Source organism: Marmota monax, unplaced genomic scaffold, assembly GCF_021218885.2.
Source record: "Marmota monax isolate L192 unplaced genomic scaffold, Marmota_monax_Labrador192_F-V1.1 WCK01_AAM20220418_F8-fsc00163, whole genome shotgun sequence".
Lineage (NCBI taxonomy): Eukaryota > Metazoa > Chordata > Mammalia > Rodentia > Sciuridae > Marmota > Marmota monax.
This window is the reverse complement of record NW_026693660.1, coordinates 578,305-605,058: the sequence shown is the minus strand read 5'-3', so window position 1 is coordinate 605,058 and position 26,754 is coordinate 578,305. Positions and strand designations below refer to the sequence as shown.

At 36.6% G+C, this 26,754-nt stretch overlaps 1 protein-coding gene across 2 annotated transcripts in view; it reads left to right on the top strand.

Moving 5' to 3' along the window:
• LOC124103263 (chromatin remodeling regulator CECR2) overlaps positions 1-26,754 on the top strand; it is a 147,121-nt gene that overhangs the window by 110,286 nt on the left and 10,081 nt on the right. The window contains exons 3-13 of one of the 2 annotated variants that reach the window (XM_046459778.2): positions 4,052-4,235; positions 6,190-6,329; positions 7,145-7,249; positions 9,682-9,731; positions 10,401-10,570; positions 17,287-17,370; positions 23,342-23,495; positions 24,870-24,999; positions 25,970-26,007; positions 26,091-26,182; positions 26,384-26,510. In XM_046459778.2, the coding sequence (XP_046315734.1) occupies positions 4,052-4,235; positions 6,190-6,329; positions 7,145-7,249; positions 9,682-9,731; positions 10,401-10,570; positions 17,287-17,370; positions 23,342-23,495; positions 24,870-24,999; positions 25,970-26,007; positions 26,091-26,182; positions 26,384-26,510 (1,274 nt within the window). The remainder of the gene's footprint in view (positions 1-4,051; positions 4,236-6,189; positions 6,330-7,144; positions 7,250-9,681; positions 9,732-10,400; positions 10,571-17,286; positions 17,371-23,341; positions 23,496-24,869; positions 25,000-25,969; positions 26,008-26,090; positions 26,183-26,383; positions 26,511-26,754) is intronic. The other variant, XM_046459777.2, reaches the window with a different exon arrangement.

Genomic DNA, 26,754 nt, shown 5'->3' with positions numbered 1-26,754 from the left:
GTAGTAGTATCTCTTTGCCATCTTTTTGAACTACATTTCCCAATTGATTACTGATGAAGAGCATCGCATCTTTCTTTGTGCTTCCTAATGTTTATTCATTCCTCTGTTCTATAATGCTTCTTGTTGCGCTACATGATTTTTTCTTTTATTGGTTTCTGTGTTTGTGTATATGTGTAGGGCTTATAGTATGCACCCTTAAATTATCAGAAGCTATCCAAAATTTTTATTGTACCTCTTCACAAAGAAAAACTTTCACTTCTGACTTTCTACTTTACACAAATAGTGTTTAGGGTTCCATCTAGCCTCTATTACATTTTATCTTTTCAAAGTTATTGCATGTTGGGTTTCTTTGACTACCCAACATAAACATTCATAAACACATGTAAAATTTGTATTACAAACATGTTTCTCAAGTAGAGAATATGTTTTGTGTTGATTTTCACTTAATAAGATATTCCTTTAATTTGAAATAGTTATGATTCCCACCACCACCCCTCCGTACCTGTGACTGAGTCCAGGGTTACTCTACCACTGTAGAGCCTTCATTCTCTTTTGAACTAAGTTGCTGAGGCTGCCTTCAAAGTTGAGATCCTGCTTCAGCCTCCCAGGTTATTGGAATTATAGGCATTTGCCACCATGCCTGGAAGAGTAACCATACTTTAGTATCTTGACTATATTGTTAATTTTAGGTATGTTGGATGTGATGCTACCATATGGCCCTATTGAAAAACTGTTATTTTAATTATTTTGGCCTGGGTCATTTTATGCTCTTGAAGAATAAATGCTTAATCAGTTTTTTTTTTTAATATTTATTTTTTAGTTGTAGTTGGACACAATACCTTTATTTATTTTTATGTGGTGCTGAGGATTGAACTCAGGGCCTCACACATGCTAGGCGAGTGTTCTACTGCTGAGCCACAACCCCAGCCCGCTTTATCAGTTTTTTTGTTTGTTTGTTTGTTCGTTTTTCTGGTGCACAGGATTAAATTCAGGACCCTGCGCATACTAAGCATGAGTTCTACCAATAAACTATGCCGCCACCCTTTAAATTTTCTTATAGAGCCTTTTGTTGTTTTACTAGAACTGGGATGTTTATTTCAGTCTAGGACTTGTATTAACTGTGACTTAACTATGTGTGCATGTGCTTCCTTTGCTTTGCAGATTGCACAGCAAATAGGAGAATGTGATTTTATTTTTCATTTACATTGTATACTAAGCATGATGCCATGCCTTAATTATTCCTTTGCAGGGAGACTAAGGATTTTTGTCCCTTTTTGTCCTTTGTGTCCTTTGCTTGCCTCAGAGAACTCTTCATCTGTGATCTTCCAAAACAGGTTGCAGATAATAAAATCTGTTGCCCTGCCTAGTCACAAGTTCTGCCAGTTCCAGCCAGCTGAGACTTGTGTGAAAACCCAGCACCTAGTCATGCCATCATGGCTCACCAGTAGAAGCTTGTTCTGTCTGGAGCAGGCTGAGGCTCTCTGTTGGGGTTCTAAGAAATGAATGCCTAATGCTGAAAGTTGACTCATCCTTATTTTCATCCTCTATCTCTCAATCTCTAAGGAACAGAGAGGTAATTACTACCCAGTATCATCTTCTTCTTCACATGATACTAAACAATAACCAGTTGTGGGGCTGGGGATGTGGCCCAAGTGGTTGCACACTCGCCTAGCATGCGTGTGACACTGGGTTCGATTCTTAGCAGCACATTGAAATAAAATGAAGATATTGTGTTCACCTAAAACTAAAAAATAAATATTTTATTAAAAAAACAACCAGTTGTCTTTCCTGCTATTTTTTTTAGGATGGAAAATGAATGAGAAAATTGGTCATTGAGTGTTTGGAGTTTTTGTCAGACAACAGGGAATGTTGATCTTATTGTGTTCAAACTTCATTGGTTTGATATCCTCGTTACCATATTCAAATAATTTTTCTTTTAATTAAGGATTTTTTCATAAAGATGGGAGGTATTTAAGTCATTAAGAGGGAATTGCTCTGAGCTGAATGGATGAGTTAATCAATGAATGTTCCAGGTAATGTAAACTCTAGAACTGAATTTTAGTTCACACAGTTAATTTGGGGAGTACATTGCTACCACCCTCTTCTTCCTTTAAATAGCAAAATCTGAAAGATATGCAAAATTTGGTTTGTGTTGGTGTTTTTCTAGGGTTGAGAGTATATGGTTTTATTTCCTACAAAGGGTTAAGAGCCAGGAGTGGAAAGGAGCCTTTGGTGTGAGTTTACTCTGTCCAGTACATTTACCTTCAAAAGTCCCCCTCCCCCATCTTTAAGTAGATTTATATGAGAAGGTTTATCTGTACAAGATCTGAATTATCTTGCATTGTGAGCCCTCAGTACCATTTGGTTAAGGTTGTATGGAGATGCCTCAAGAGAACTTAGAACAAACATGGTGTAATTGAAACTGAGTAGGATAATAGAGCTGTAGGAAAGCCTTGTAAAGCATGCAATTCTTGAGTCAGGTAAGGGCTTCCAGACAGATTGATGGCACAGAGAACCACACTGTTCAGACATATTGTGGGACTGGCTGGCTTGTGCTTCTGAACCACACATGGCAATAAGGGTTACAGATGTAACTATCATAGTTGTAAGTCAACATGGGTATGACTCTTCTTAAAATTTAATGATAACTGATAGGGCCTCATTCCTCTTTACCCTTTAGGAAGAAACAAAGTTACACATCAGCCAAGTGTGACAGCCTGTAATCCTAGCTTCTGGGGAGGCTGAGGCAGGAGGGTCTCCTTTTCAAAGCCAGCTTCAGCAATTTAAGCCCTAAACAATGCAGCAAGACCCTGTCTGTAAATACAATATTTAAAAAGGGCTGGGATCCTTCTGAGGTCCTGGCCCTAGTATCTGGGCATTCCAAGGAATGCCCCTTCAACATATTCAAAGCAGCCTCAGACTAATTTCAGTGGTATGGAGATGCCTTGAGAGAACTGAGAACACCGCATAAAAATAAATAAAAGATACTGTGTGTTCATCTACAAATAAATAATTTTTTTTTTAATTAAGCATTTGAGGGGCTGGGGATGTGGCTCAAGTGGTAGCGTGCTTGCCTAGCATGAGTGAGGCACTGGATTTGATTCTCAGCACCACATAAAGATATTGTGTCCACCTAAAAAATTAAATATTAAGAAAATTAAGCATTTGAGGGGCTGAGATTGTGGGTCAGCTTTAGAGCGCTTGTCTAGCACATGCGACTGGCTTCAATCCTCAGCACCACATAAAAATAAATAAACAAAATAAAGGTATTGTCTCCAAGTACTTCTAAAAAATAAATGTTAAAAAAAATTAAGCATTTGAGCTGGAGTTGTGGTTCAGTGGTCAAGTGCTCGCCTAACACACATGAGGCATTGGGTTCAATCCTGAGCACATGAAATAAAGATATTGTGTGTCTACCTACAACTAAAAAGTAAATATATTTGGTTTTAGAAGTTAAGTACTCCCATAGTCCCAGATACTCAGGAGGTTTAAGCCAGGAATTTGAGGCCTGCCTGGTCAACAAAGGGAGACCTCATCTCTTAAAAGGGAGAGGGAGAATATAATATAGTTGCATATTAGAGTAGCTCCTCATGTTCTGCCATAAGCCAGTTTCAAATTTTGGTATCTTAACCTTAAATAGTTGGGCAGACTCTGTGATTATTTTTTGTGCCAGTCTGTGGGATGGATCCAATTTTGAACTAAATAATTTTCATAGAGTCTCTTTAATTATATGAGCAAAGTATGCGACTGTCCTCCACTTCACATTTATATCTTTGATAATATAAAACTTTTACCTATTTGACCAGAATGTGCTGTCTGGTTTAAAGGAAAACAACTTATTCTGTGAAAAACTCTCTCAACGTTTTTATCTTCTTTTAAATTTGACTAAACTTATAGAGGGTCTAGTACATATAGCTTCATTGAGGTCCTCATAGTTCCTTTCAGAACCTTTCATAAATTTATCAGCTATCAAACTCACCTCTCTCTCCCTGTTTCTACCCATCATCTGTTTTATATTAATGCATTTTCATGTCTGGGGCTGTTTGGTTAGGCCTCAGACATTCCACAGCTACCTGGAGGACATCATCAACTACCGATGGGAGCTCGAAGAAGGGAAACCCAATCCTCTGAGAGAAGCCAGTTTCCAGGACTTGCCTCTTCGCACCCGTGTGGAGATCCTGCACCGGCTCTGTGATTATCGGCTAGATGCAGATGATGTCTTTGACCTCCTCAAGGTGCTTCACTGGCAGTCCTTTCTCTAGAGCAATTAAAAACAGCAGTGAGGAATTTAGTCAGGACATGAAACTAAAGCTAATACGAGATGCCAGAGTTTGGCTTGGGTGGCTTGTCTGTATGCTCTTAATTGACAGTGACACTGTGAACACAACCATGACCCTGTAGCCAAAGGAACAGAAGCTGCGTTATCTATATGGCAGTGTGTTGTTTTGATTTAATTTCTAGTTGGGTTTTGTGCTTCTTTCCATGCACTTTATCCCAGCTGAGTCAGGACCAAAAAGAGGCACTTATTCATACTGTAACTAATTTGACCACTGAATTTTATTTCCCAAGGTCTAAATTTGAGCATAATTAAAATACCTATTGAAAACTCTGGAACTTGAAACTAGTTTTGCTAGTGAAGTTTATCCCCTATACACACACCAGCTTTGAGGATGGACTCCTAAGAATCATCATGTAGGGCTGGGGTTATGGCTCAGCGATAGAAGGCTCACTAGCATGTGCAAGGCCTGGGGTTCAATCCTCAGCACCACATAAAAATAAATAAAATAAAGGTATTGTGTCCAACTACAATTAAAATAATAATTATTATTTTTTTTAAAAAAAAGAATCATCATGTAATCCAGTGCACTCTTTGATGAGGACCTCAGCAGTTCTGGGAAGGCCAGTATGGATCAGGCACAGCAATAAGTGAGGAAGGGGTGGCTGTGGGTAATGATAGAGCTATGGTAGAGTATCACAAAAGACAAAACCTTTGAAACATCTTTAACACTACTTAGTTGTAAAATGAGAATAACACCTCTAAACCAAATTAAAAAAAACATTCACCAGAACTATTTTTTTTAATTATATATATATGACAGCAGAATGCATTACAATTCTTAATACATATACAGAACACAATTTTTCATATCTCTGGTTGTGTACAAAGTATATTCACACCAATTTGTGTCTTCATATGACCATCATAACTTCTCCTCCAACCCCTCCCTCTTCACTATCTAGAGTTCTTCTATTCTTCCCATGATCCCCCTCCCTATCCCACTATGAATCAGCCTCCTGGTATCAGAGAAAATATTCGGCATTTGGTTTTTGGGACTAGCTAACTTCAGTTAGCATTATCTTCTCTAACTCCATCCATTTACCTGCAAATGCCATGATTGTATTCTCTTATTGCTGAGTAATATAGAAAGCCTACATCTTGGGAGCAAATCTTTACCCCTCACACATCAGATAGAGCACTCTTCTCTAGTGTATATAAAGAACTCAAAGTTAAACACCAAAAAAACCCAAATAACACAATAAATGGGCCAAGGACCTGAACACACACTTGTCCGAAGATAATATACGATCAATCAACAAATATGAGAAAATGTTCATCATCACTAGCAATTGGAGAAATGGAAATCAAATCTACTTTTAAGATTTTATCTCACTCCAAATAATAAGTGTTGGTGAGGATGTGTGGGAAAAGGCAAACCCATACACTGCTGGTGGGTCTGCAAACTGGTGCAGCCAATATGAAAAGCATTATGGAGATTCCTTGGAAAGCTGGGAATGGAACCACCATTTGACCCAACTATCCCTCTCCTCCATCTATACCCAAAGGACTTAAAAACAGTATACTACAGTAACACAGCCATATTAATGTTTATAGCAGCACAATAGCTAAACTGTGGAACCAACCTAGATGCCCTTCAGCAGGATAGCTTTTTTTGGTGAAATGGGAGCAGTGGTGAGGGTAGGGAACATTTGAGATATTTGCATATCTTGTTCTTCAAAGAAGGTAGTCCCTTCCCATTCTGTCTCTCTTTCGTCTGTCTTGATCAAAAAATAAATATGATACTTGGTTATTTTAAAATACGAGGCTAAAGTTGAATTTTGAATCACTTTAGTTTTTTCCTATTTTTATTTTATTCATTTTCCCAAACTCCCAATTCCTTTTGGGTCTAGGGCCTGGATGCAGACAGTCTCCGTGTGGAACCTCTGGGGGAAGACAATTCTGGGGCCCTCTACTGGTATTTTTATGGAACACGAATGTACAAAGAGGACCCAGTACAAGGGAAGTCCAATGGCGAACTCTCCTTGAGCAGGTACAGTCTTTAATGTCAGGGTGTGACAGCTGCAGTTAAAATTAAGTGCATCAGAATCCTACATCAGTACATCGCTGCTTTTTTTTTCTTTTTCTCTTTTGAAGGAATTAATTGTATTAGCATGCCTAAAAGGAAATGGACAAGGAAAGGAGTCTTACCATACAAAAATTAAAATGAGGGTTTTGGATATAACTCAGTGGCAGAGAGCCTGCCTAGCATGTGCAAGGCCCTGGGTGCAATGCAAAATAAATAAATGCATAAATAAATTAAAAGGAATTACTCCATAGCCTCTTCACAAGGCTATGGTGATTTCTAAGGAGTACCACTACCTTACTACAGACTATTTTAATACAGCCATTTTCTTCTGAACAGCACAGTTATGTATGTAACAGTTTCATCTTTCATAGGCATGCCTCAAGAACTCCATTTTCTATTAGAATTGATATTCTGCTCTTTGACTGTTAGGAGCCATCAGCCTAATTCCAGAGAACTTTAAATGATGGCCTGAAATGTAAGCTTTACTGAGTACTTCCTAAATAAGAGACCTCTTCGCCACAGCATTCCAGAACAATGCTTGCCTGTTATTTTATTTAGACTTCCTTGTTGGTAGGAGTAATGCTTACTATTAGGAAGGTGTAGAGCTTACGTAGTGCAAAATGTCAGTTTTCCTTGGTTCCACTGTTTAATAATAATGGAAGACATTTTACCCTCCCCATTCCTTGTTTTTGTTACATTTAATCCTTTTTGGTAACCTCATGACCAGAAATACTATAATTAGTTATATTAGAATTACGTGTGACCATACTGTTTCTTAGGGAAAGTGAAGGACAAAAAAATGTCTCAAGTGTTCCTGGAAAAACAGGAAAAAGAAGAGGAAGGCCCCCCAAACGCAAGAAACTACAGGAGGAGATTATTGCAAGGTGAGAAAGTCTTGTTATTCTCTGGTCACATGCCTTCATGCTAGGAGGATCCTTCATTTCATTTGTTTCTTCATCTTTTATTTTTGCCTCTGGAAGGACATGGGACTTTGCTTGTGGAGACCCAAGGTCAGAGTCCTTGTTGAGTGTACATTAAGGAACCAGGAAGCCCTGGCTGCATGATCTCTACAAAGTTACCTACCTTCCCTAAGCCTGTTATTTTATTGAATTATGATTATCCATTTAATGAGGATTAAATTGAACACAACAGTGCATGCCAGTGTAACAAACTGAAAATCATGCTTGACCCATAGTAAAGGTGTTTTGCTTTTTTTTAAACTTTCATTTTTTTTTAGTTGTTGATGGACATTTTATTTTATTTATTTATTTTTTTTATTTATATGTGGTGCTGAGAATTGCACCAGTGCTAGGCAAGCACTCTACAATTAGCCCCATAGTAAAGATTTGATAAACATTTGTTATACCAAACATTTAAGAATTTATTGAACCACACATTTTATACAGAAAGATAGAGCAAATTAATTTTGTGGTTACCTGTTAACTAATCAGCATGTTAGTAGAATTACCTATCATATCTGAGGTCAGGGGTTAATTATTTCTCAGCAGAGAACTTAGCATTTAACATGCCCAGACATACTTTATTTTATGTAGAATGCAATTTCCTACAATAAAGAAAAGGTGAAAATCTAAAGTATTTTCTTAATTTTAGCAAAGGAAAAGGCATCCTCTTGTATTGAAAATAATTTCTTTTGTGTGTCATTATCTTTTAGGAAAGACTACCATATGAATCTTGATATGAGTATATTTCAGAATCTGACCCAATCTGACCTATACTATATAAATATACTTTTCACTTAAGAATCAGGTCTATCATTATAAAGCAATGGAAGTGTGGCCCGTTCCTAAAATTTCTGTTAACAGAATAAGCAGTTTCTTCCTAGTAAGTTTATAAACTGTAAGTACTTATCTAAATGCTTGGATTAAGCCTTTTTCAGTGATTTTTTTTTTTTTTTAACCACAAAAACACATTCCTAAAAAATCAGATTATGTAGTTCCATCAGAATTTGATTTTGTTAACTCAATCAGCATTCCGCTTAATTTTCCCTGATTTGACTAGATGGTAACTACCTGTTTCTGGATTCTACATGGTCCACATGTTCTTTTATGTTCAAGAAAATGTTTTATGTAACTCCATTTCCCTGTGAGTGCACAATTAAAGTACCTTGCTGTTGGGATTATAGAGTCATTTTAAGAAGCACACATGGACGTGTGCTACCCTCTACTGGTAGTTAGAGCTATGTATCTGAGACTATTGAAACATTTTTAAAATAAATGAAAATTCAAATTTATAAGTGTTCAGTAACCTGTGGCTTGTGGCTATCATATCAGACAACGCTTGATGGAAACTTTTTCATTTCCCACAGTTGTATTTAAGAGTGTACTGCTTTAAATGTTTGAAAAATAACAACAACAAAAAAAATCCAGCTTTTTTGTTTGTTTGTTTGTTTCAGGGTAATAATTGACAAATGACAATGACATTTAACACTGTTGTTCATTTTGAAATTTAATCTCTGACATCCTTTGAGGTAGGAACTATTAATGGCCCCATTTTACAGGAAAGTTTCACTTTCCTGAGGTCACATGGTTTGAAAGAAGCATGTTTCACTGATTTGAAAGATGCAGTTCAACTTCAGATCCCATGTTCTTAGCCTCTACCTTACATAGGAGCAAATTAAAAACACCTATTCTCAGTATAGCCCTGCATTAGGGAAAAGGACAATGGAATCCCTAGTTTTTTTTCTCGACTTTTAATTATTAACACTTAACCCATCTGTCTGATTTTCTAAAAATTGTTATTTTTCTGTACGATGATGTTATTGCCATAACATTGGTACCCAAATGAACTTATGGTTTTTAGCAACATGCCTAAATTCTAGTGTCCGTTTATTCTGTAGAACCATTCTTCTTGTATCTACAAACATACAGTCTTTCTCTTTGTGTTATGTTAATTGGGTCTTTTTATTGTTGTTATTCTTTTTTTTTTTTTTAACATTTTTAAACTTTATTTTATTTGTTTGTTTATTTATTTATTTTTATGTGGTGCTGAGGATCAAACCCAGGACCTTGCACGTGCAAGGCGAGTGCTGTACCACTGAGCCATAACCCCCGCCCCATGTTGTTCTTTTTAAATATACATGACGGTAGAGTCTATTTTGACATTATACATACATGGAGTATAACTTCCCATTTTTATGATTATACATGATGTGGGGTTACAGTGGTCATGTATTCATATATGAACATAGGAGAGTTATGTCCAAATTATTCTACTGTCTTTCCTATTCTAAGGGAAGTACTGTGCAAATTTGAATTTGTTTTTATTTTAATTGCTGCCACCTTTTCTTGTGTTACAGTGAAAAGCAGGAAGAAAACTCCTTGGTGTCTGAGTCACAGACCAGAAATGGTAATGATCTTTGTTGGCATTTAGAAAAGATCAAGTCAACATGATTCATGTATATTATGATGGTGACTGTCTTTTTCCAAAGTCATTGAAAGCAATTAAAATGATTGCAGTAGTCTTATAACTAGCCTCCCTCCCCTTCTTCAATTCTTTTTTCCTCACACCTGTCCCATACCCATCTCTCCATCTGACAGCTTAATATCAAGACAAAGTATGTTAACTCAAACATTTTAGTGAATCATAGTATCTCAGCGAACTGTCCCATTAACATCAGCACTTTATGTGTTCCATATGGGTTTTCTCTCTGATTTTCATCCTGTAATCCAAATGGCATATTTTAGGGGAAAATAATCAAGTATTTTACAGTATCACAATCTAAATGGGTCTAGGCATAAATGTCTGTAATGGTGCTCAAACTATTTTTCTGGGAAAGTATATAAATCCATTTAAGCTTTTCTGGGATGTTAATATCTTATTAAAGTCACAATAGTTATATTTGTATTGCCTCTAGTCTTTTATTGGTAAACAGTGACAGCAATAGGAAAATCAAAAGTATACATTTCTTCTCTTGTTTTAGTCATGACCTAGGTTAGAAATAATCCTGAGAATAAATACAGAAAAAAATGTCCTTGTTTAGGATATCTTATAGTGAATCATGCCTTTCTTTTGTAGGATCTCAAGGACCAGGCCAAGGCACTTGGTGGCTCCTGTGCCAAACAGAAGAGGAGTGGAGACAGGTCACTGAGAGTTTTCGAGAGAGGACCTCCCTTCGAGAGCGGCAGCTCTATAAGCTTCTCAGTGAGGACTTCCTGCCTGAGATCTGCAACATGATCGCCCAGAAGGTATGTAGAGACACTGAAGTGTTCAGTGCCATCAGACCGCTTGTTTGATGCTATGATGTTAATTTGAATTTTTGAATGCACTGTCCTTGAAGTATTACAGACTGTCATCCTGTCTGAACTGACGTGTTAATATGGGATCTTGTACCACCCAATTCTGCTTCCAGAGTGGGTCACATATTCTCCTTTCCCCCCAAGAATTCCTCTGTGATCAGCACCCACCAGTACTTAAATAGCTTTTCACAGGCTAGAACCAGCTTTCTTTCTATACTGTTTCTCAGGATATGCGCCCCGAGCCTGCCAGTTTCTCTCCTGTCACCCCATGTAGACCTCTGTATAATGATTATTTGGTTTTTGTTGTTTTATTAGTTTCTGTTTTTTGGGACTGGGGCTTTAACCCAGAGACAATTTACCACTGAGTCACATTCCCACTTCTTTTTATTTTTTCTTTTGAGACAGGATTTCACTAATTTGCTGAGACTGGCTTTGAAATTGTGATCCTCTTGTCTCAGCCTACCAAGCCACTGGTATTACAGATGTGCCCTACTGTGCCTGGATTTTGTAAAAATTTTTTTCCAAAAATCACCATATTATGGATCTCTTTCATTAAACAACAGACTTTGATGAGCATATATCTTGATGGCTTCAGTGCCAGCTCCTAGACCTAGCCACCTGAGCTATGTGTGCCCTTTTCTCCAACTTCAGGGCAAGTTATAATTTTATAAATTATTTATATGTATTTCCATGCATGCATACCCTAATTCATGACATTTTCAAACAACTTCTTCCCCAGCACACATACCTCCTTTTTTTTTTTTTTTTAACCCCTTTGAATACTATTCTCTAAACTCCATCTTCAAATTTACTATATCCATGAACTGTCTGTTTCTCCCAGCCTTAGGATTTTCTTTCTTATTTTTTTTTCTCATGCTTTCATTGTGAGTTTAAGCTTCTTCAGCTCAGGGACCTCCCCTGCCTTATTATTTTTTTAAACCTCTGAAGTGCTTGATTAAATGCTGTTTGTTGTTGTTGTTGTTTGTTGCTATACCAGGATTGAGCACAGTGGTGCTATGCAACTAAATATATTCCAAACCCCTTTTATTTCTAAACAGGATCTTGCTCAGTTGCCAAAACTGGCCTTGAATTTGTAATCCTGCTGCCTTAGCCTCCTGAGTTTCTGGGATTACAGCCCCTGCTCTTGACCTTGAATGTGATTTCTACAGTGAATGATTGACAATCATTCTATTATTGCATTTCAATAATGTAATATTTTTTATTATTAATATATGCTAATAGAAAACCAAAAATCTTGGAGCATCTGCCAATGAAATCTGAAGAGAAAATAAATATAAATTATTCCAGCACATAGAGGGAAAAGCAAAATATCAAATACATTACTAAATTTGTTCTGGATTCAGTGATGCATGTAACCTTTAAGAGGTTAATCGTTTTTTAAAAAAATATTTAGTTTTTTAGAAGTTGTTGGACACAATACCTTTATTTTATTTATTTATTTTTATGTGGTGCTGAGGATTGAACCCAGGGTCTCGCACATGTTAGACAATAGCTCTACCACTGAGCCACAATCCCACCCCCCAGATGAATCCTTTATTGAAAGTTCTAGGCATTCTAGGAGGAACTTATAAACAGTGAGTTATTGAAGACTTAACTTGATGATATTCATCAAGAATATTTGCACTTCACATCAGTGTGCTTAATTCCATATGAGAGCATTTCATTTAGTTTTTGTGATCTTGAACCTACTGTGACAAATTTTCTACAAAAATTATATATAGTCTCATTTTCTTAAAATAACTAAGATGGTTTTGTGGCTTTGTATCATCTTGTATGTGACTTGATCTAAAGGGCCCATGGTGGCACAATAAACCATGTATAAATCATATAACTAATTAGCTTATTATATCTGCTTTTTCAACTATATTATACAGAGATTTTGGTAGATAATAGAATTAATGGGCAAAATTTAAAAGTATAAAACTGATGCTTTTGTTAAAAACATTTCCTGGGTTGATTCTTTTCAAGATAAAAAATTTTTTTTTTTTTTATGTCTCAATGTAATTTTTAAGAACCATGAAAATAGAAACTATAAGATTTGATATTTTGAAAGATATACAGTATTTTCAATTTTAAAACAGTGTTAGCCAGAAAAAAAGAGAATCTAAATTATGAAGTAGAAAATTTTAGCAGACAATTGAGAAATGGTTTCACAACAGGATCTCAAGAAAACCTCCAAAATCAGGCTGGGGGTGTAGCTCAGTTGTAGAACCCTTAGTTGTCATGCTCCCAGTCCTGTGCAAGTTCAGCAAAACAAAGATAAAACCGGAATTAATTGGATTTATGCACAATTATTTTAAATTTTGAAGATTTGAAATTTTCTAAACCTTCAAAGAATAATTTCCAAACATTTCACAAATGAGGTACCAGGGATGTAGCTCAATGGTAGAGCACTTGACTAGTATGCATGAGAGGCCTTGGCTCCACTTTCTAGGAAAGGATAAGGGAAAAAATGTGAAGGTGCCTTTGTTAATTTAGAAAGGTATCTTATATTCCTATTCCCGATTAAATTAAACACTCTTCTCATTCAATAATCTATATTTCTGTAATACTGACAAATCAAAAGCTACCTCCTAGCCAAAAATCAGAGTTAAACCTGAGAATGTAATACTGGCAATAACATTTTGGATGGCTTGCCCAGTATAATATAGCAAAAAAGGGTACAAACATACAAAGTTTTTGAATGTTTGCCTGGAGACAATAAATCTAATAAAATGTCTATTAACTAGAATTTCTTAACAGTGCTGGGAAACAGACTGTTTGCATCAGAATCATTGGACGTGTTTACCAAAAATTCTCATTCCTACCTCTGCTCTGTTCCTAACCCTTGCAGAGTTATTCCAAGTAGTACCTGTTATTTTTGCAGTTGTAGAATTTCACCAGGTGATTATTGTGTATACTAAAATTTAAAATTCTCTGGAAAAAACATCCATTATAGTAGCAATGAAACAAATTTGTCAGAGTTGTACATTGTCTTATAAGGAAAATAAGCTTACAAATTCATTGGTAGATATATTATCTGTTTGTGGGAGGAAAGAGTAAAATAGAGCATAATATTCACCTGGATAAATTAAAAATTATTGTAATCTCTTCCAAATCCCAACACAGTAAAAATTTCCTCCAAAAAAAACAGGCGAATGTAAATAGTGTGAAGTAGGTATATTGGATATTAGCACAGGAATCAGCATATCAGAAGCATTTTCGAAGCCTTAAGCCTTCACTTAAGGCTCACCTAGTGTAAGTGATTTGCTCAAAGTTATAGATAGTTATCAACTCTTAGTAATCTTTGTTATAATTGGCATTCAGCAGTTGAGTTACATGTTCAATAGTTGTAGCATTTTTATGAGCCTGTTTGTTCCTGTTGTACTTGTTATTATAGTTAAACATTTGAGAATTTATGAAACCAATAAAATGTGGCAATAAAATTTCTGATAAAAGTTTGTATTGGGTTGGATATATAAGTTCAGTGTTAACACTATTTGCCTAGCATGTGTCAGGCCATGGGTTCAATCCCCAGAACTGCAAAAAAGGATTAAAAAGATATTTAAAATAAGTTGCTTGGGTTGGGGATATAGCTTAGTGGTAGAGCACTTGCCTAGCATGCATGAGGCCCTGGATTCCATCTCCAGTTCCACTACCACCAAGGGGAAAAAAAAAAAAAAGGTGGTTCTAAAATGTTGGCTATCCACTTGGGTAAAATTGTAAAAGATTGTAGGAGAGTACTTAAAATCATAAGGATTCTTACCTTTGGTTTACAAGTGTTCTTAAAGTCTTACTTTAAAACTGAAAGAGCAAATGAAGATTTTAGAGCATGTTTATGTGAACAAATCACAGGGAATTCCTCTTGGTGAGTCTCAGTATGTTACAATTGGTGAATGGCAGTATGTTTGTAAATTAAGTGCTTAAAGTATATACATTTTTAAAATTTCCTGCTTTTTTAATATTTATTTTTTAGTTGTAGTTGGAGACAATACCTTTATTTTATTCATTTATTTTTATGTGGTGCTGAGGATCGAACCCAAAGCCTTGCACTTACAAGGTGAGCGCTCTAACGCTGAGCCACAACCCCAGCCCAATTCCCTGCTTTGTATGTTAAGCTATCATTACTCACTGTAGTTGCAATAACCATGAGGAATTTTGTTCTAACAATGAAGAAATACTCATGATTCAAATGTGAAAATTTAAACATAGATTGGCAGAAAAGAATGCAGTGCTCACAATTATACACTATTGCATATTAAAACATGGTATGTCGCCAGGGATGGCCCATACCTGTAATCCTAGCTACTTGGGAGTGTGAGGCAGGTAACAGATAGCAAGACTGGGGATGTAGCTCGGTGGAGCTAGCACCCCTGGATTCAATCCCCAACACTGCAAAACAAAAGCAATGCAAAAAAGCAACAGTATATAAATGAAGCACAAAAACTTGAGCAGTGGCGAAAGCTTATTAGGGTAATAAGAACTTTAAGAGTTTTTCTTCAACTATATATGAATTATGGTATTGCCGTCTTTATACCTGAGGTGTCTGAATTTCAGTTTCAATTTAATCTTATTAGCAAAATGAAATGCTGTAACTTCACAGAAGCTTTTGTGGAAATTAAAAGAACCCATGTCAGTATATGTAGCAATCAATAGGTGTTCGGTCCCCTTCCACTGTTAATGATGATGGGTAATTGATGAGAAAGATTGTTAGGAAACTAAACCCACATTTCTTAACAAAGTAAATGCACGAGGAGTCAGAAAACTTGATGGATTTCTGGAAGTATGATGGTAAACTTTAAGAAAAACAGAAGGTTAAGGGCTGCTTTAACCACATAAGAGTTTTTTTGTTTTCTTAAAATGGGGTGTACACTACTGAAATTATTTGTTTATGATACAAAAAGTAACATTTATAAAGATAGCTTATAAACGTTAAAGTCCTTAAGAAATAAATAGATTTAGGTAGTTTACACAAAAGGTGATTTAAAAAAAAAAAACATTTATTTTTTTTAAAGATGGACACAATACCTTTATTTTATTTTTATGTGCTGCTGCAGATTGAACCTAGTACCTCACACATGCTAAGTGAGCACTTTACCACTGAGCCACAACCCCAGCCGAGCCCCAGTCCCCACAAAAGGTGATCTTAATGTAGAGAAAAAACATTCACCATCTGTATTAAGCATAGCTTGTTTTTCCAGTTACTTTCATTGGAGGTGACAAAGTTGGAGTGAAAATGGTATTGGCTTTTTTTTTTTTTTTTTGCTATTAACATGGTAAATTGGTGTGGTTCCTTTTGAAGACAGTTTCTGTACATTTATTATTTATTTAAAGTTTGGAAGATCTTCCTAGCACATGTCTGTAATCCTAGCAGCTGGGGAGGCTGAGGCAGGAGGATAGTAAGTTCAAAGCCAGCCTCAGCAACTTAGTGAAGCCCTAAGCAACTTAGACCTTGTCTCAAAGTAAAAAGGACTGGGCTGTAGCCCAGTGGTAAAGCACCCCTGGGTTCATTCTCTGGGACTACCATAAAAACAAACAAACAAAAAACACTTCCTGTTAGAGCCTTGAAACTTACAAAGGGTATACTTTAGGCATATGAGAAAAATGCTAGAGTAGCTTTTGGAAAAAAGTGTCATGACACCTTGATACTTGGGATCACATTTGTACTGGAGCCTATTCATTCTCTTCCGTGGAAACCTTTCAAAAACTGATGATTCATTAAATCTACCACCATACTTTGCAATGTGGTTAAACCATATAAACCACTCCTTATTGTCATTGACTTTTTTCCATCTTTTGATTCCTTATGTCTTCTTGATTCTTCAGGAAGTCTCAAGACTTTGGATTACTGGGGTCCAGAATCAAATCTGAGTTTGATGCTGTAGCCACAGAAGTTGCAGTGACTGACCTGATAGCCCTGCTTACCATCTTTTAATAATAGGTTACAAGGTGAAGCTATGGGGCTTATTCCATAAAGTTCCAAAACATACATACGTTAATACACCGTGGCCTTCCAGTGATTGACTAGATGTACATCGTTCCTGGAAACTCATTCTTTGAAATTTTCCTCCTTCAGCAGTCACTGTCAGTCCTTCTGAATTTTCTTAGGTCTGTAATATTTTCAGGTGAGCTCTCTAATTCCAAGTCTCTGTGCCTTTTTCCCACTCCTACTCACTCACTTTGGGTCCCAGCCTGGGCAGCTGCCCTCACTTCTCACTACTGCTACTGACCTGCCTTTTAAAGGGGTATTCTGCCTCCAGCTGCACATAGTGTCGGCTCTCAGAGCCACTCCTTACAGCTGAAGGTTATAAGACATTGGCTTCCCCTTAACCATTTGGGGATTATTTAGTTTTAAAACTGTATTTAGGTTTTTAAATGTTTTAACAGTCAATGGGAATTTTTTTGCCAGTGATATTATCAAAGGAGACACTTGTTTGTGTTTTTGTTTTAAGAGCATACACTGGCTTAGTTTCCTGAACAGCTGAAGAGTTCTTTTGTGATTATCCTAAGCGTGGATACTTTTAACCCTCCATCAAGGTAAAGCAGTTACCAGCATACCTTTATGGTCACTTTTTGGCAGTAGTGAGCAGCGGCGGCGGCAGCAGCAGTAGCTGAGAATACCCTAATCTATCTTTTCATTTCTTTTCCATACTTCTTAACTATAGGGAAAACGTTCACTGCGCACAAAGGCAGAGTTGCAACCTAGGTGGATTTCTGACCACCTGTCCATCAAAGCCATGAAGCAAGAGGTGAGTGAGAGTAAAGAGGGAGGTTTTAGTGTTCAGAAATAATGGTGCCGTTTTCGTGTACTTCTTTTTATGCCATTTTTTCTCATTCTAAACCTAATTTTTGTAAGATGCAATTCCAGAAAGAAGGAGCTGTAAAGATAAGGAAGTCACATTCTTTTGGATCTTAAAATCTCGTTTGTTGATAGTCACATCCATATTTAATATACATGAGAAAGATAAGTTCTATAGTAGATAAAAGATATTCATGAATGCAAAGGTGGAAGAAATTAGAATTAAGCAAAAATGGAGAATTTGTGTAGGCAGGGCTGTGTTTGGCCTGACAAAAAGACCTTTGAGGGAACAACTAACGAGTTACTACTTCGAGGGTTTTCCACTTGGAACATCCAGGAGCCAACCAAGTTTGAATGTTTGCATTTTGTAATGTAGTTTAGAGTAAGTAGTTAAATGACTCTAGCATCTCACTGTAGAAAGGAACAGATAATGTTTTTATTCATTCAGATTTTTAGAGAACAATTTAGAAAGGCATAAGAAACTTTTCTGGTTGGTATGGCTTTAAGTGATCAGGAAGGCAAATAGAGTCAAATAAAGAAGCTAGGAGATGAAGGCAGCAAGGTGAAGCTGTTTAAAAGTCATTAGCAAGATAGGAAGAATAGTAGAATGAAACTATATGTGTTTACGTGACTGCATGACCAACATGTACACTCAGAAAAATGAGAAATTATATCTCATCTATGCATGATACAGAGTGCATAAATGCATTCTACTGTCATGCATAACTAATTAAAACAAATTTTTAAAAATTTTTAAACAGTCATTAGCAGGAACCTTGCTGTCCCATATCAAGATCTGCCTGCATTGTTTGCTAATTTGAGTTTGCTACAGTCCACACTAGGTGCTGTGGCCTGCTCACATTCTCTTTACTTTGTAACCATTTATTCTCCCTTTGTCACTGTTCCCTTGCATACTTAAGTTTTACAGTAGGATTCAGTTCTTTTACTCTATACCTTACCTTGCTATACACATACATATGATTTTTTTTCCCTTGCAGTATTTTCAGAGCTCTGAAACAGAAGTGTCAACACAGTGCTGTATTACAGAGAATCTATCATTAACTATATATATTATACCTTGAGCTGAGAAAAAGGGAAAAACTGATAATTTGTAAATTTTTTATTGATTTCTATATATTATTTAGTTTTTGTCTCTTTGCTCTTAGGTGTCCTCTTACCAGGAGATCAGTGGATCAACATCTATCTAATTACCCCTGGGTGACAGTTCTGTACTGAATGGCTTCATTTCCCCTTTCTTCTTTCTCTCAGGACTCACTGGTTTGGCAATGGCCTTTGGTAGTTGGTATCTAGCTGCAATTTTCAGTGGGTTTCCAGGGCATCTTGCTCATCTACACTATTTCCACTCCTTTTATTAATATTTCTTGCAAGTTCCTTTCTGTTTGCTCTTCAATGCTCTGCAGTCCTCCATGCCCTGTTTCACACTTCAGATTATCTATAATCTGAATACCACTGATGCTTCTTCATGGCTGCAAGCAGAAGTTCAGCATCAGGCACCAATATTTCTTTTATTCTTGGCAGGGTTTGTTTTTATATTCTGCTCTTTAGTTTGAGATAACAGAAAACCACAGCATTATAGAGATTTTTTAATATCTGTCTGATATGGGCCATTAATGTGGAGAACACCTTAATGGTGGTGTGTTTTGTGCTTTTGTTTTTAGAGCAGAAAATTTTCAGGCCTTTCAAGCATGCAGGCATTGGTCACCCAGGAGTCTAATTTTATTGCCTCAAAAAGTCTTTTAATTGTGACTCCTGGGGAAACTATCAGTGAAGGGCCACTGTCTCACTGAACCCCAGGATTAGGCTGCTGCCATGGGTGTTTTTGCCAGCAGGCTCTGGACCTTGTTGTTGCCAGGGAGCTGTTTGTGGTGGTATAGTCTCTAGGGTGCCAGTGAGTCTTAAGTGCCTGCCTTGGGGGAGGGGAACCAGGGCACTGCTTAAACCAGAGATTCTGGTTAATAATCCTTTAGAGGATTTCAAAGTAGTGTTTCTAATTAGCTTCTCATTAAGATGCCCCCTTGATTCTAGTAGGCCTCTTATCTATAGAACATTTAAACACCAACCCCTATCCCATTCGCAGCTGACCTCTTTTTTGAAAAGAAAATCCCTGTGCGAGACAGTATGGTTCTTTTTTCCCCACTGTTTAATTTTTTGGTTTGGTTTTGGCTCATTTTGTTGTACTGGTGTCCTCAGAAAGTGAGTCCTATCCTGTCCTCCAGTGGTGTTTTCATTAGCATACGTTTTGCTTTTAAGTGGCAGAGTGCTAAAAATTAATACAGAAATTTAAAAGCAGATTTTTGGTACACAACATGGATTTTTTTTCAGATGTGTATGATGTCTTTTATGTAAAATGTTAGGAAACTGCTAGAATTGTAACATTATGTTAAAAAGAAAAGGGCACAAGAAATGTGAGGCAGAGGAGGGTATTCAGTCAAGCAGAGGGGTTTTTCACCTGACATGCTAATGCTGGGTGGGGTGAACTCTACAGAAAGTGATATGAGAACAGGTAGATTAAACAATAGAGGTAGGGGTCAACACTGTAAGGCAGGGGGCCACAGATGTACAAAGGCAGGCAAGCCTAGGCAGGGGCACTTAACCACTGAGCCCCATCCCCATTTCTTTTTATTTTTTATTCTGAGACAGGGTCTTGCTAAGTTGCTTAGGACCTCTGCCTCCAGACTCACTGGGTTGGGGCCACCATGCCCGCCAGCTTTAGGTTTTTGACCTCACCTTGAAATGACATTCAGGGAGCTTTAAGTTTGTTTTTTAAAGAAGCTGTAATTCAGATTACTCAGTTATTATAGCATGTGTGTTTAGCACATATATTTTTAAAAATAACTAACCAGACACATACTGTGTAGTCATATTTATGTGAAATATCCAAAAATAAAGAAATCTACAGAGACATAAAACTGGTAGATGGTTGCCAGGCACTATGGGAGAGGAATGGGTTTAAAAGTGGTTAATTTTGCTTGTGAATTTCACCCCAGTAAGAAAAGAAATAACCAGATAAAGGTAATCTTTACATAATGTTTTTGTTAATGATCCATAACCATGACTTTGATTTAAGAGCAGCAATCTCTGGGGAATATGGGAAGGGAGGGGTAATGGGGAGAGAGTGATAAGTGGGCAATGAGTCGCAGTTAAGAGGGCAGGGAGTTCTGTTGTGCTCTTGCACAGTAGGGTGACTGCAAATAGGAATTTTATGCCATGTGTTTGAAAAAGCTCAAGGAAAGAATTGTAAATCCTACCATAAGGAAGTGATGAATGTTTGATGAGATAGATTAATTTAACTTGATTATACTCTATATATGTTTTAAAATATCACATAATAATCTCTTAACATACAATTATTGTGCTTTTTATGGATCAGTTAAAAATAAATTTAGGGTTTTTTTGGGGGGCAATAAATATTGCAGAATTTCATTCAGAGGAAAATTACAGTTTAATAAAAGGAGAAGAAAACATTATTCAGTAGTTACGAGTGTTATTTTCCTAATGCTTTATCAAATTTCTCCCTGCAGATTAAAATTTATCTATGATCTATGATCTTTCAAATTATTTGTATATGACTTAAGATAAGCATTGCTTCTTTGAACTGGTACCCATAGCCTACAAGAATCAGAACTCTACCCCCAAGGTTGAATCCCGAGTTCAGACAGGGCTGTTCCTCACTGAACTGATGACGGCTGATGATTGGCAGGTGCGCTGTACTTGCAGCTTTGCCCTTATCCTGGGGCTTAGGATCCAGCTCAGTGGTAGAACACTTGCCTTGCCTAGCCTAGCATGTGTAAGGCCCTGTGTTCCATTCCCAGCCCCCACCTGCCCCAAAATCTGATCCCTTTTTATATACATCTAATGGTTGAAAGAAGAATATTTGGGGGGCTGGAGATACAGCTCAGTTGATGGAGTGCTTGCCTTACATGCACAAGGCCCTAGGTTCAGTCCCCAGCACCACTTAAAAAAAAAAAAAAAAAAGAAAAGAATATTTCACATATTTTCATCTGTAGTCTTGTGGGGAAGGGCAAAGTATGCATAAATTAAAAGTATGGTCATTATAGATACTTTTTTTTTTCGACTTGGTAACTCTGGGTTAATATGTTCTCAGCTGTGTGAAAATGTTATCAAGAGTTGGAATATATAAGGATTTGGGAAAAGGGGGGAGGTGGAGATTGTTGTTGAAGCAGTGAACCCTGCTTCACTGACATGTATTTAGGAGGCAGTGACGAGATGTAACCAATCATCTGTTTAAAAGAATTGTCCTTGGGCTGGATTGTAACTCAGTGGTAGAGTGCTTTCTTAGCATGAGTGAGGCATTTTGGTTCAAAAGAAAAAGTCCTTGCCAAATGTCAGTAGCATCCCTGTTTTCAGAATTATCATCAATTTCACCTCTGGTTGTGGGATAATGATGATTTGGGAGGCTTATGGTTGTTATTTATTTCTACTGAGGTTCCTTATGAGCACACTGTTATGTGTGTGATTCAGATTTAATTTTTTTATTTAACTTCTCCTGTTCGTTCCCAATTTTGTCCTTATAAACTTAAAGGCAGGCTCAAATATTTTGAGTGATAAAAATGATGCCTAGAAGTCCACTACCTAGACAACATCACCCCCAAATTGAGTCAAATTGGGATCTAAAGTGGTTTTAAGAACCATAAACAAAATATATTGTTTAAAAATAGTTTCATTGTTGACTGGTGACTTGTATATCGTCATTCTGCATTCTTTATTCCCACCACATTAAGACCACTGCAATTTGTATTCTCTGTAGCAGGCAGTAGGCATGACTTCTTCAATAGCAGTACTGAAAAAAGAAAAATGTTTAGCTTTTACATTAGCAAAAAAGTTGAGAAAAGAAATGGAAAATAAACATCAGTGTTCTAGCCTGTAGAATGGTTCAGAACTAGTTTTACTGGGAAATATACATTGTAAAACTTTCATAAAATTATTAGTGGTAGTGGTCCTGTTTTCCTTAGTTTACCTTTTCTTTTGTTTGATTTCTTAGGTAATCACATTCCCATTGGCCACTTGCAATCTTTATGTTAATGTTGCTTAGGTTGGAAAACATGCAAAAAAGTCATGAATCATTTAAATTGTGAACCCGTACTTTGTCTAATAACTTTCATCCTTAGTATACTGAGCTGAAGATGTTTTTAAAAATTGCACTTTCATGGGGCTGGTTTGTGGCTCAGCAGTAGAGCGTTCGCCTAGCACATGCGAGGCCCTGGGTTCTATCCTCAGCACCACATAAAAACAAAGCAAGAATTGGATCCTGAGCTACATCACCAGCTCCCATGCTGATTCTTAAGGTGTTTTGCGTCTTCTCTATTTATCTTAGCAAAGCTTGCTAGAGATTCCTTAAACTTACTGATCTTTAGAAATGGGAAAAGTAGGGGCTGGGGTTGTGGCTCAGCAGTAGAGCTGTTCATGTGCCAGGCCCTGGGTTGGATCCTCAGCACCACATAAAAACAAACAAAGGTATTGTGTACAACTAAAATAAATAAATATTTTTAAAAATTGCACTTTCATCAAATAATAAATCTAGAGGAATGTCTCTCAATTTTTTTCTCTTGTCCATCACATTGTATATGACATTGTTTCCTAAAGACTACAAATCATAAATTTTTGAACCCATGCTTGAGTCTTAAATTATTTTACTGAGACTAGCTTTGAACATGTGATCTACCTACCTCAGCCTCTGAAGTAGCATGTGCCCTTGAGCCCAGCCCCCACCATTTTAGTGTGTTTTTATATGCCCATTCATATATATTATAGATAATGCAATAAACTTTTAAATGAATTTGATGTATTTGTATTTATTGAATTCAATAAATTGAAGAAGTGATGAACTGCTTTGTGTTATTGTTCAAAATTTACTCGATATGTTCATTGGCTCCTCACAGGAGACTCCTGTGCTCACCAGAATTGAAAAACAGAAGCGCAAGGAGGAAGAGGAAGAACGGCAGATTCTCCTTGCAGTGCAGAAAAAGGAACAGGAGCAGATGTTGAAAGAGGAAAGGAAGCGGGAATTGGAGGAGAAGGTCAAGGCAGTGGAAGGTATGTAGCCCTTGTGTGATGTCTGGAGAGGTTCCTGTGTGGGAATAACCAAGATCAGATGAAGGTGGGATCGGATCATCATTTATTTCAGCTATTTCTGGCCATTTCTGTTTAAATAGGTCAATTGTATTCTGTTGTGTTTATATTTCACATATCTAATTCATAATATGAGTGAGATATGCTTAAGAAAGGTTCCAAATATTTTTATTTAGATAATAGCGCTATTCAAGTCTAGAATATTAATATTATTAAGACAGAGTTTTCTAAGAGTCTCTACAGGGCATGGTATAATGAGTGTTTTCTTTCATTTATAGTTCAGCATAGTAAAGGAAAACAACTATCTCTCTCGATATTTTCTTGGATAACAGTTGTGATTTATAAGCTGAACCTGATAAATCATGTGATAATATACCATTTGGCTTGATTGAATACAGACAGTGTTTTTCTTTTCTATTGTAGTTTCAAATGAAATAGCATAGCATATGGATTTGACTTTTTTTTTTTTTTAACTCAGGGACACTCAACCTAGTTCATTGCTTTATTGTAAAAACCCATAGTTTATGTAATCAATAAATTTAGCTTGTTTATGTATTATGTAATTATATCTTACTTGTGAGATCTTGAATATATTTTGTTTCCACTGCTAGATTTTATTTTTTCAAGTTAATAATTATGCTTTTTGTTTAATTATGTGTTTCATTGGGACTCTTGTTTTTTCAGTAGGTTCTTATTATAGGTACACAATTGTGGTTTCGTTTCTGTATCTGAAAAATTAATAATACCTGTGTAATGAGATTGTTCTTTAACAAATGTTTTTTGAGAACTCATTCTATGTGGCACTGTTGTAGGTATATGGTAATGAATGAAATAAGATATTCTTATTGTAGAGTTTCAATTCCAGTAGGAAAAAGGTGGAGAATAAAACAGATAACTGTGGTTGGGTGCAGTGGTGCATACCTATAATTCCAGTGATTCCGGAGGCAGAGGCAAAAGATCTCAAGATTAAAGCCAGCCAGCAGCTTAGCTAGGCTCTAAGCAACTTAGTGAGACCCTGTCTCGAAAAAGGGGTGATGATGTGGCTCAGTGGTTAAGCACCCCTGGGTTCAATCTGGAAACACGCCCCTACACATACATACAAACTGGAATAGGTAGTGGTGAGCTATCTGAATAAAAATAAACCAGATCTATGAATAAAGACTGCTATGATTGAAGTAACATTTAAATAAGATTATCATGAGTATTCTCTGAAGATGTGACATTGAAGTCAAGTGAATGAGGTTGTTCTGTGCATATGTGAGGTGGGGATGTGGGATGCGGAGCACCATAGGTGTCAGGAAGAGTGAGCACATACGCTCATTTGACTATTCCTTGTAGATCGAGCCAAGAGGAGAAAACTCAGGGAAGAAAGGGCATGGCTGCTGGCTCAAGGCAAGGAGCTACCCCCAGAACTTTCCCATCTGGACCCTAATTCTCCCATGAGGGAAGGAAAAAAGACAAAGGATCTGTAAGTATTTAATCATATCGGTGATGTCACTTGGCACTGCACCTTGCTAATAAGCAAGCCCTCCTTTCATTTAGTATTTAAAACTGAGCTGTGTAGTAGGCAATGGCACCACCATTTCAAAGTTGAGAAAACACAGTAAGAGACAGAGGTCAGCCTGAAACTCAGACCTGACTTCAGCACTCCTCGTGCCACACAAATGGAGATGCTGAATGTCTCTTAATGCTCATTTGCCCTTCTTAGATTTTTTTGCTGTCATACTCTAGAAGCACAGAGATGCTTGTACACAAAACTCTTAGTACTCCACTCATTAACTTAATGAAATCATAACTGATGATTTATTATATACAATTGTTTCTTGAAAATGTGAAAAGAAGTTTGTACTTTTGAGAATAATAGCTTCTGGGCTGGTGTTGTGGCTCAGTGGTAGAGTGCTTGCCTAGTATGCATGAGATACTGGATTTGATCCCTGGTACCACATAAAAGTAAAATAAAGATACTGTATCCATCTACAACTTAAAATATATAGATTTTTTTAAAAAGTAACTTCTTTGTAGTTATCCTAGGTACTGTATATCTTTACTCCTTAACTAAAAATGCAAGAAGGAAAGGAATAGTGTTCATGAACCATTCTGCTATGTGTTTTTTAATTATTATTATTATTATTATTTAGATCCCAAATAAATTTATGAGCCATGAATAAATCCTGCTTAAATAAATTGTAGGATCTTAAAGTTTTGTATCATTTGCATATACCCTATCATATTATACATAAGTAAAGTGATATTCCCTTTTTTCCTAAGGTGGATTATCTCCCATGTTTATATTATTTTTAGCAAATGTTATCTGTATTAAATAATAGTGTTGAGACTATTCAAGATCTTCGTGCATTTAGCTATGTCTATGGTTAAACTGAAGATAGGTTGAGAAGGTAGTCAGAATGAATACTAATGTCTTATTTTATGATTTACAGCTTTGAGTTGGATGATGACTTCACTGCCATGTATAAAGGTTAGTTCCCATTCTCAACTACTGTGTTTGTGGTGGAAGTCTTGCTGTGAGTTATTAGTCAAGTTTTCTTCTTTGGTTTTCAGTTCTAGATGTGGTAAAGGCTCACAAGGATTCCTGGCCATTTTTGGAACCCGTGGATGAATCTTATGCTCCTAATTATTATCAGATTATAAAGGTAGCCTCTGTGTCTTGCTTGTACTTTATTGTTTGTTTGCCTAGCTGTCATTCTTAAGATCAGGGTTGCTGGAGATACACCAGGCTCTTGAACAACTTGTAATGCCATTATTCTTTTGCCTTGTAGGGACTATAGCATGTTGTTGTTTATTCCTATAATATGTTATTGTTGATTATAATAGAGTTCCTTGTTCTATTTTAGATCCCCATGGATATTTCAAGCATGGAGAAGAAATTGAATGGAGGTTTATACTGTACCAAGGATGAATTTGTAAATGACATGAAGACAATGTTCAGGAATTGTCGAAAATATAATGGGGAGAATAGTGGTAAGTGGGTAAGAAATCTGTGCCAGGTGCATATCTGTTATGCCATTATATAATCAGATTTTAAAACTCCTTCTGTTAGACGCACATTTCCTAGTGATTTTTTTTTTTTTTTTTTTTTAAGAACTATCAACAGAATGTAAACTAAAAGCTATGGCTACTACAAGCATTTCCACTATATGTGTCAGGAGCTCTCTTTTCTCCCATAGAACAGCAGAGCTCAGCAGGAGAGTAGATGGCCTTAGGT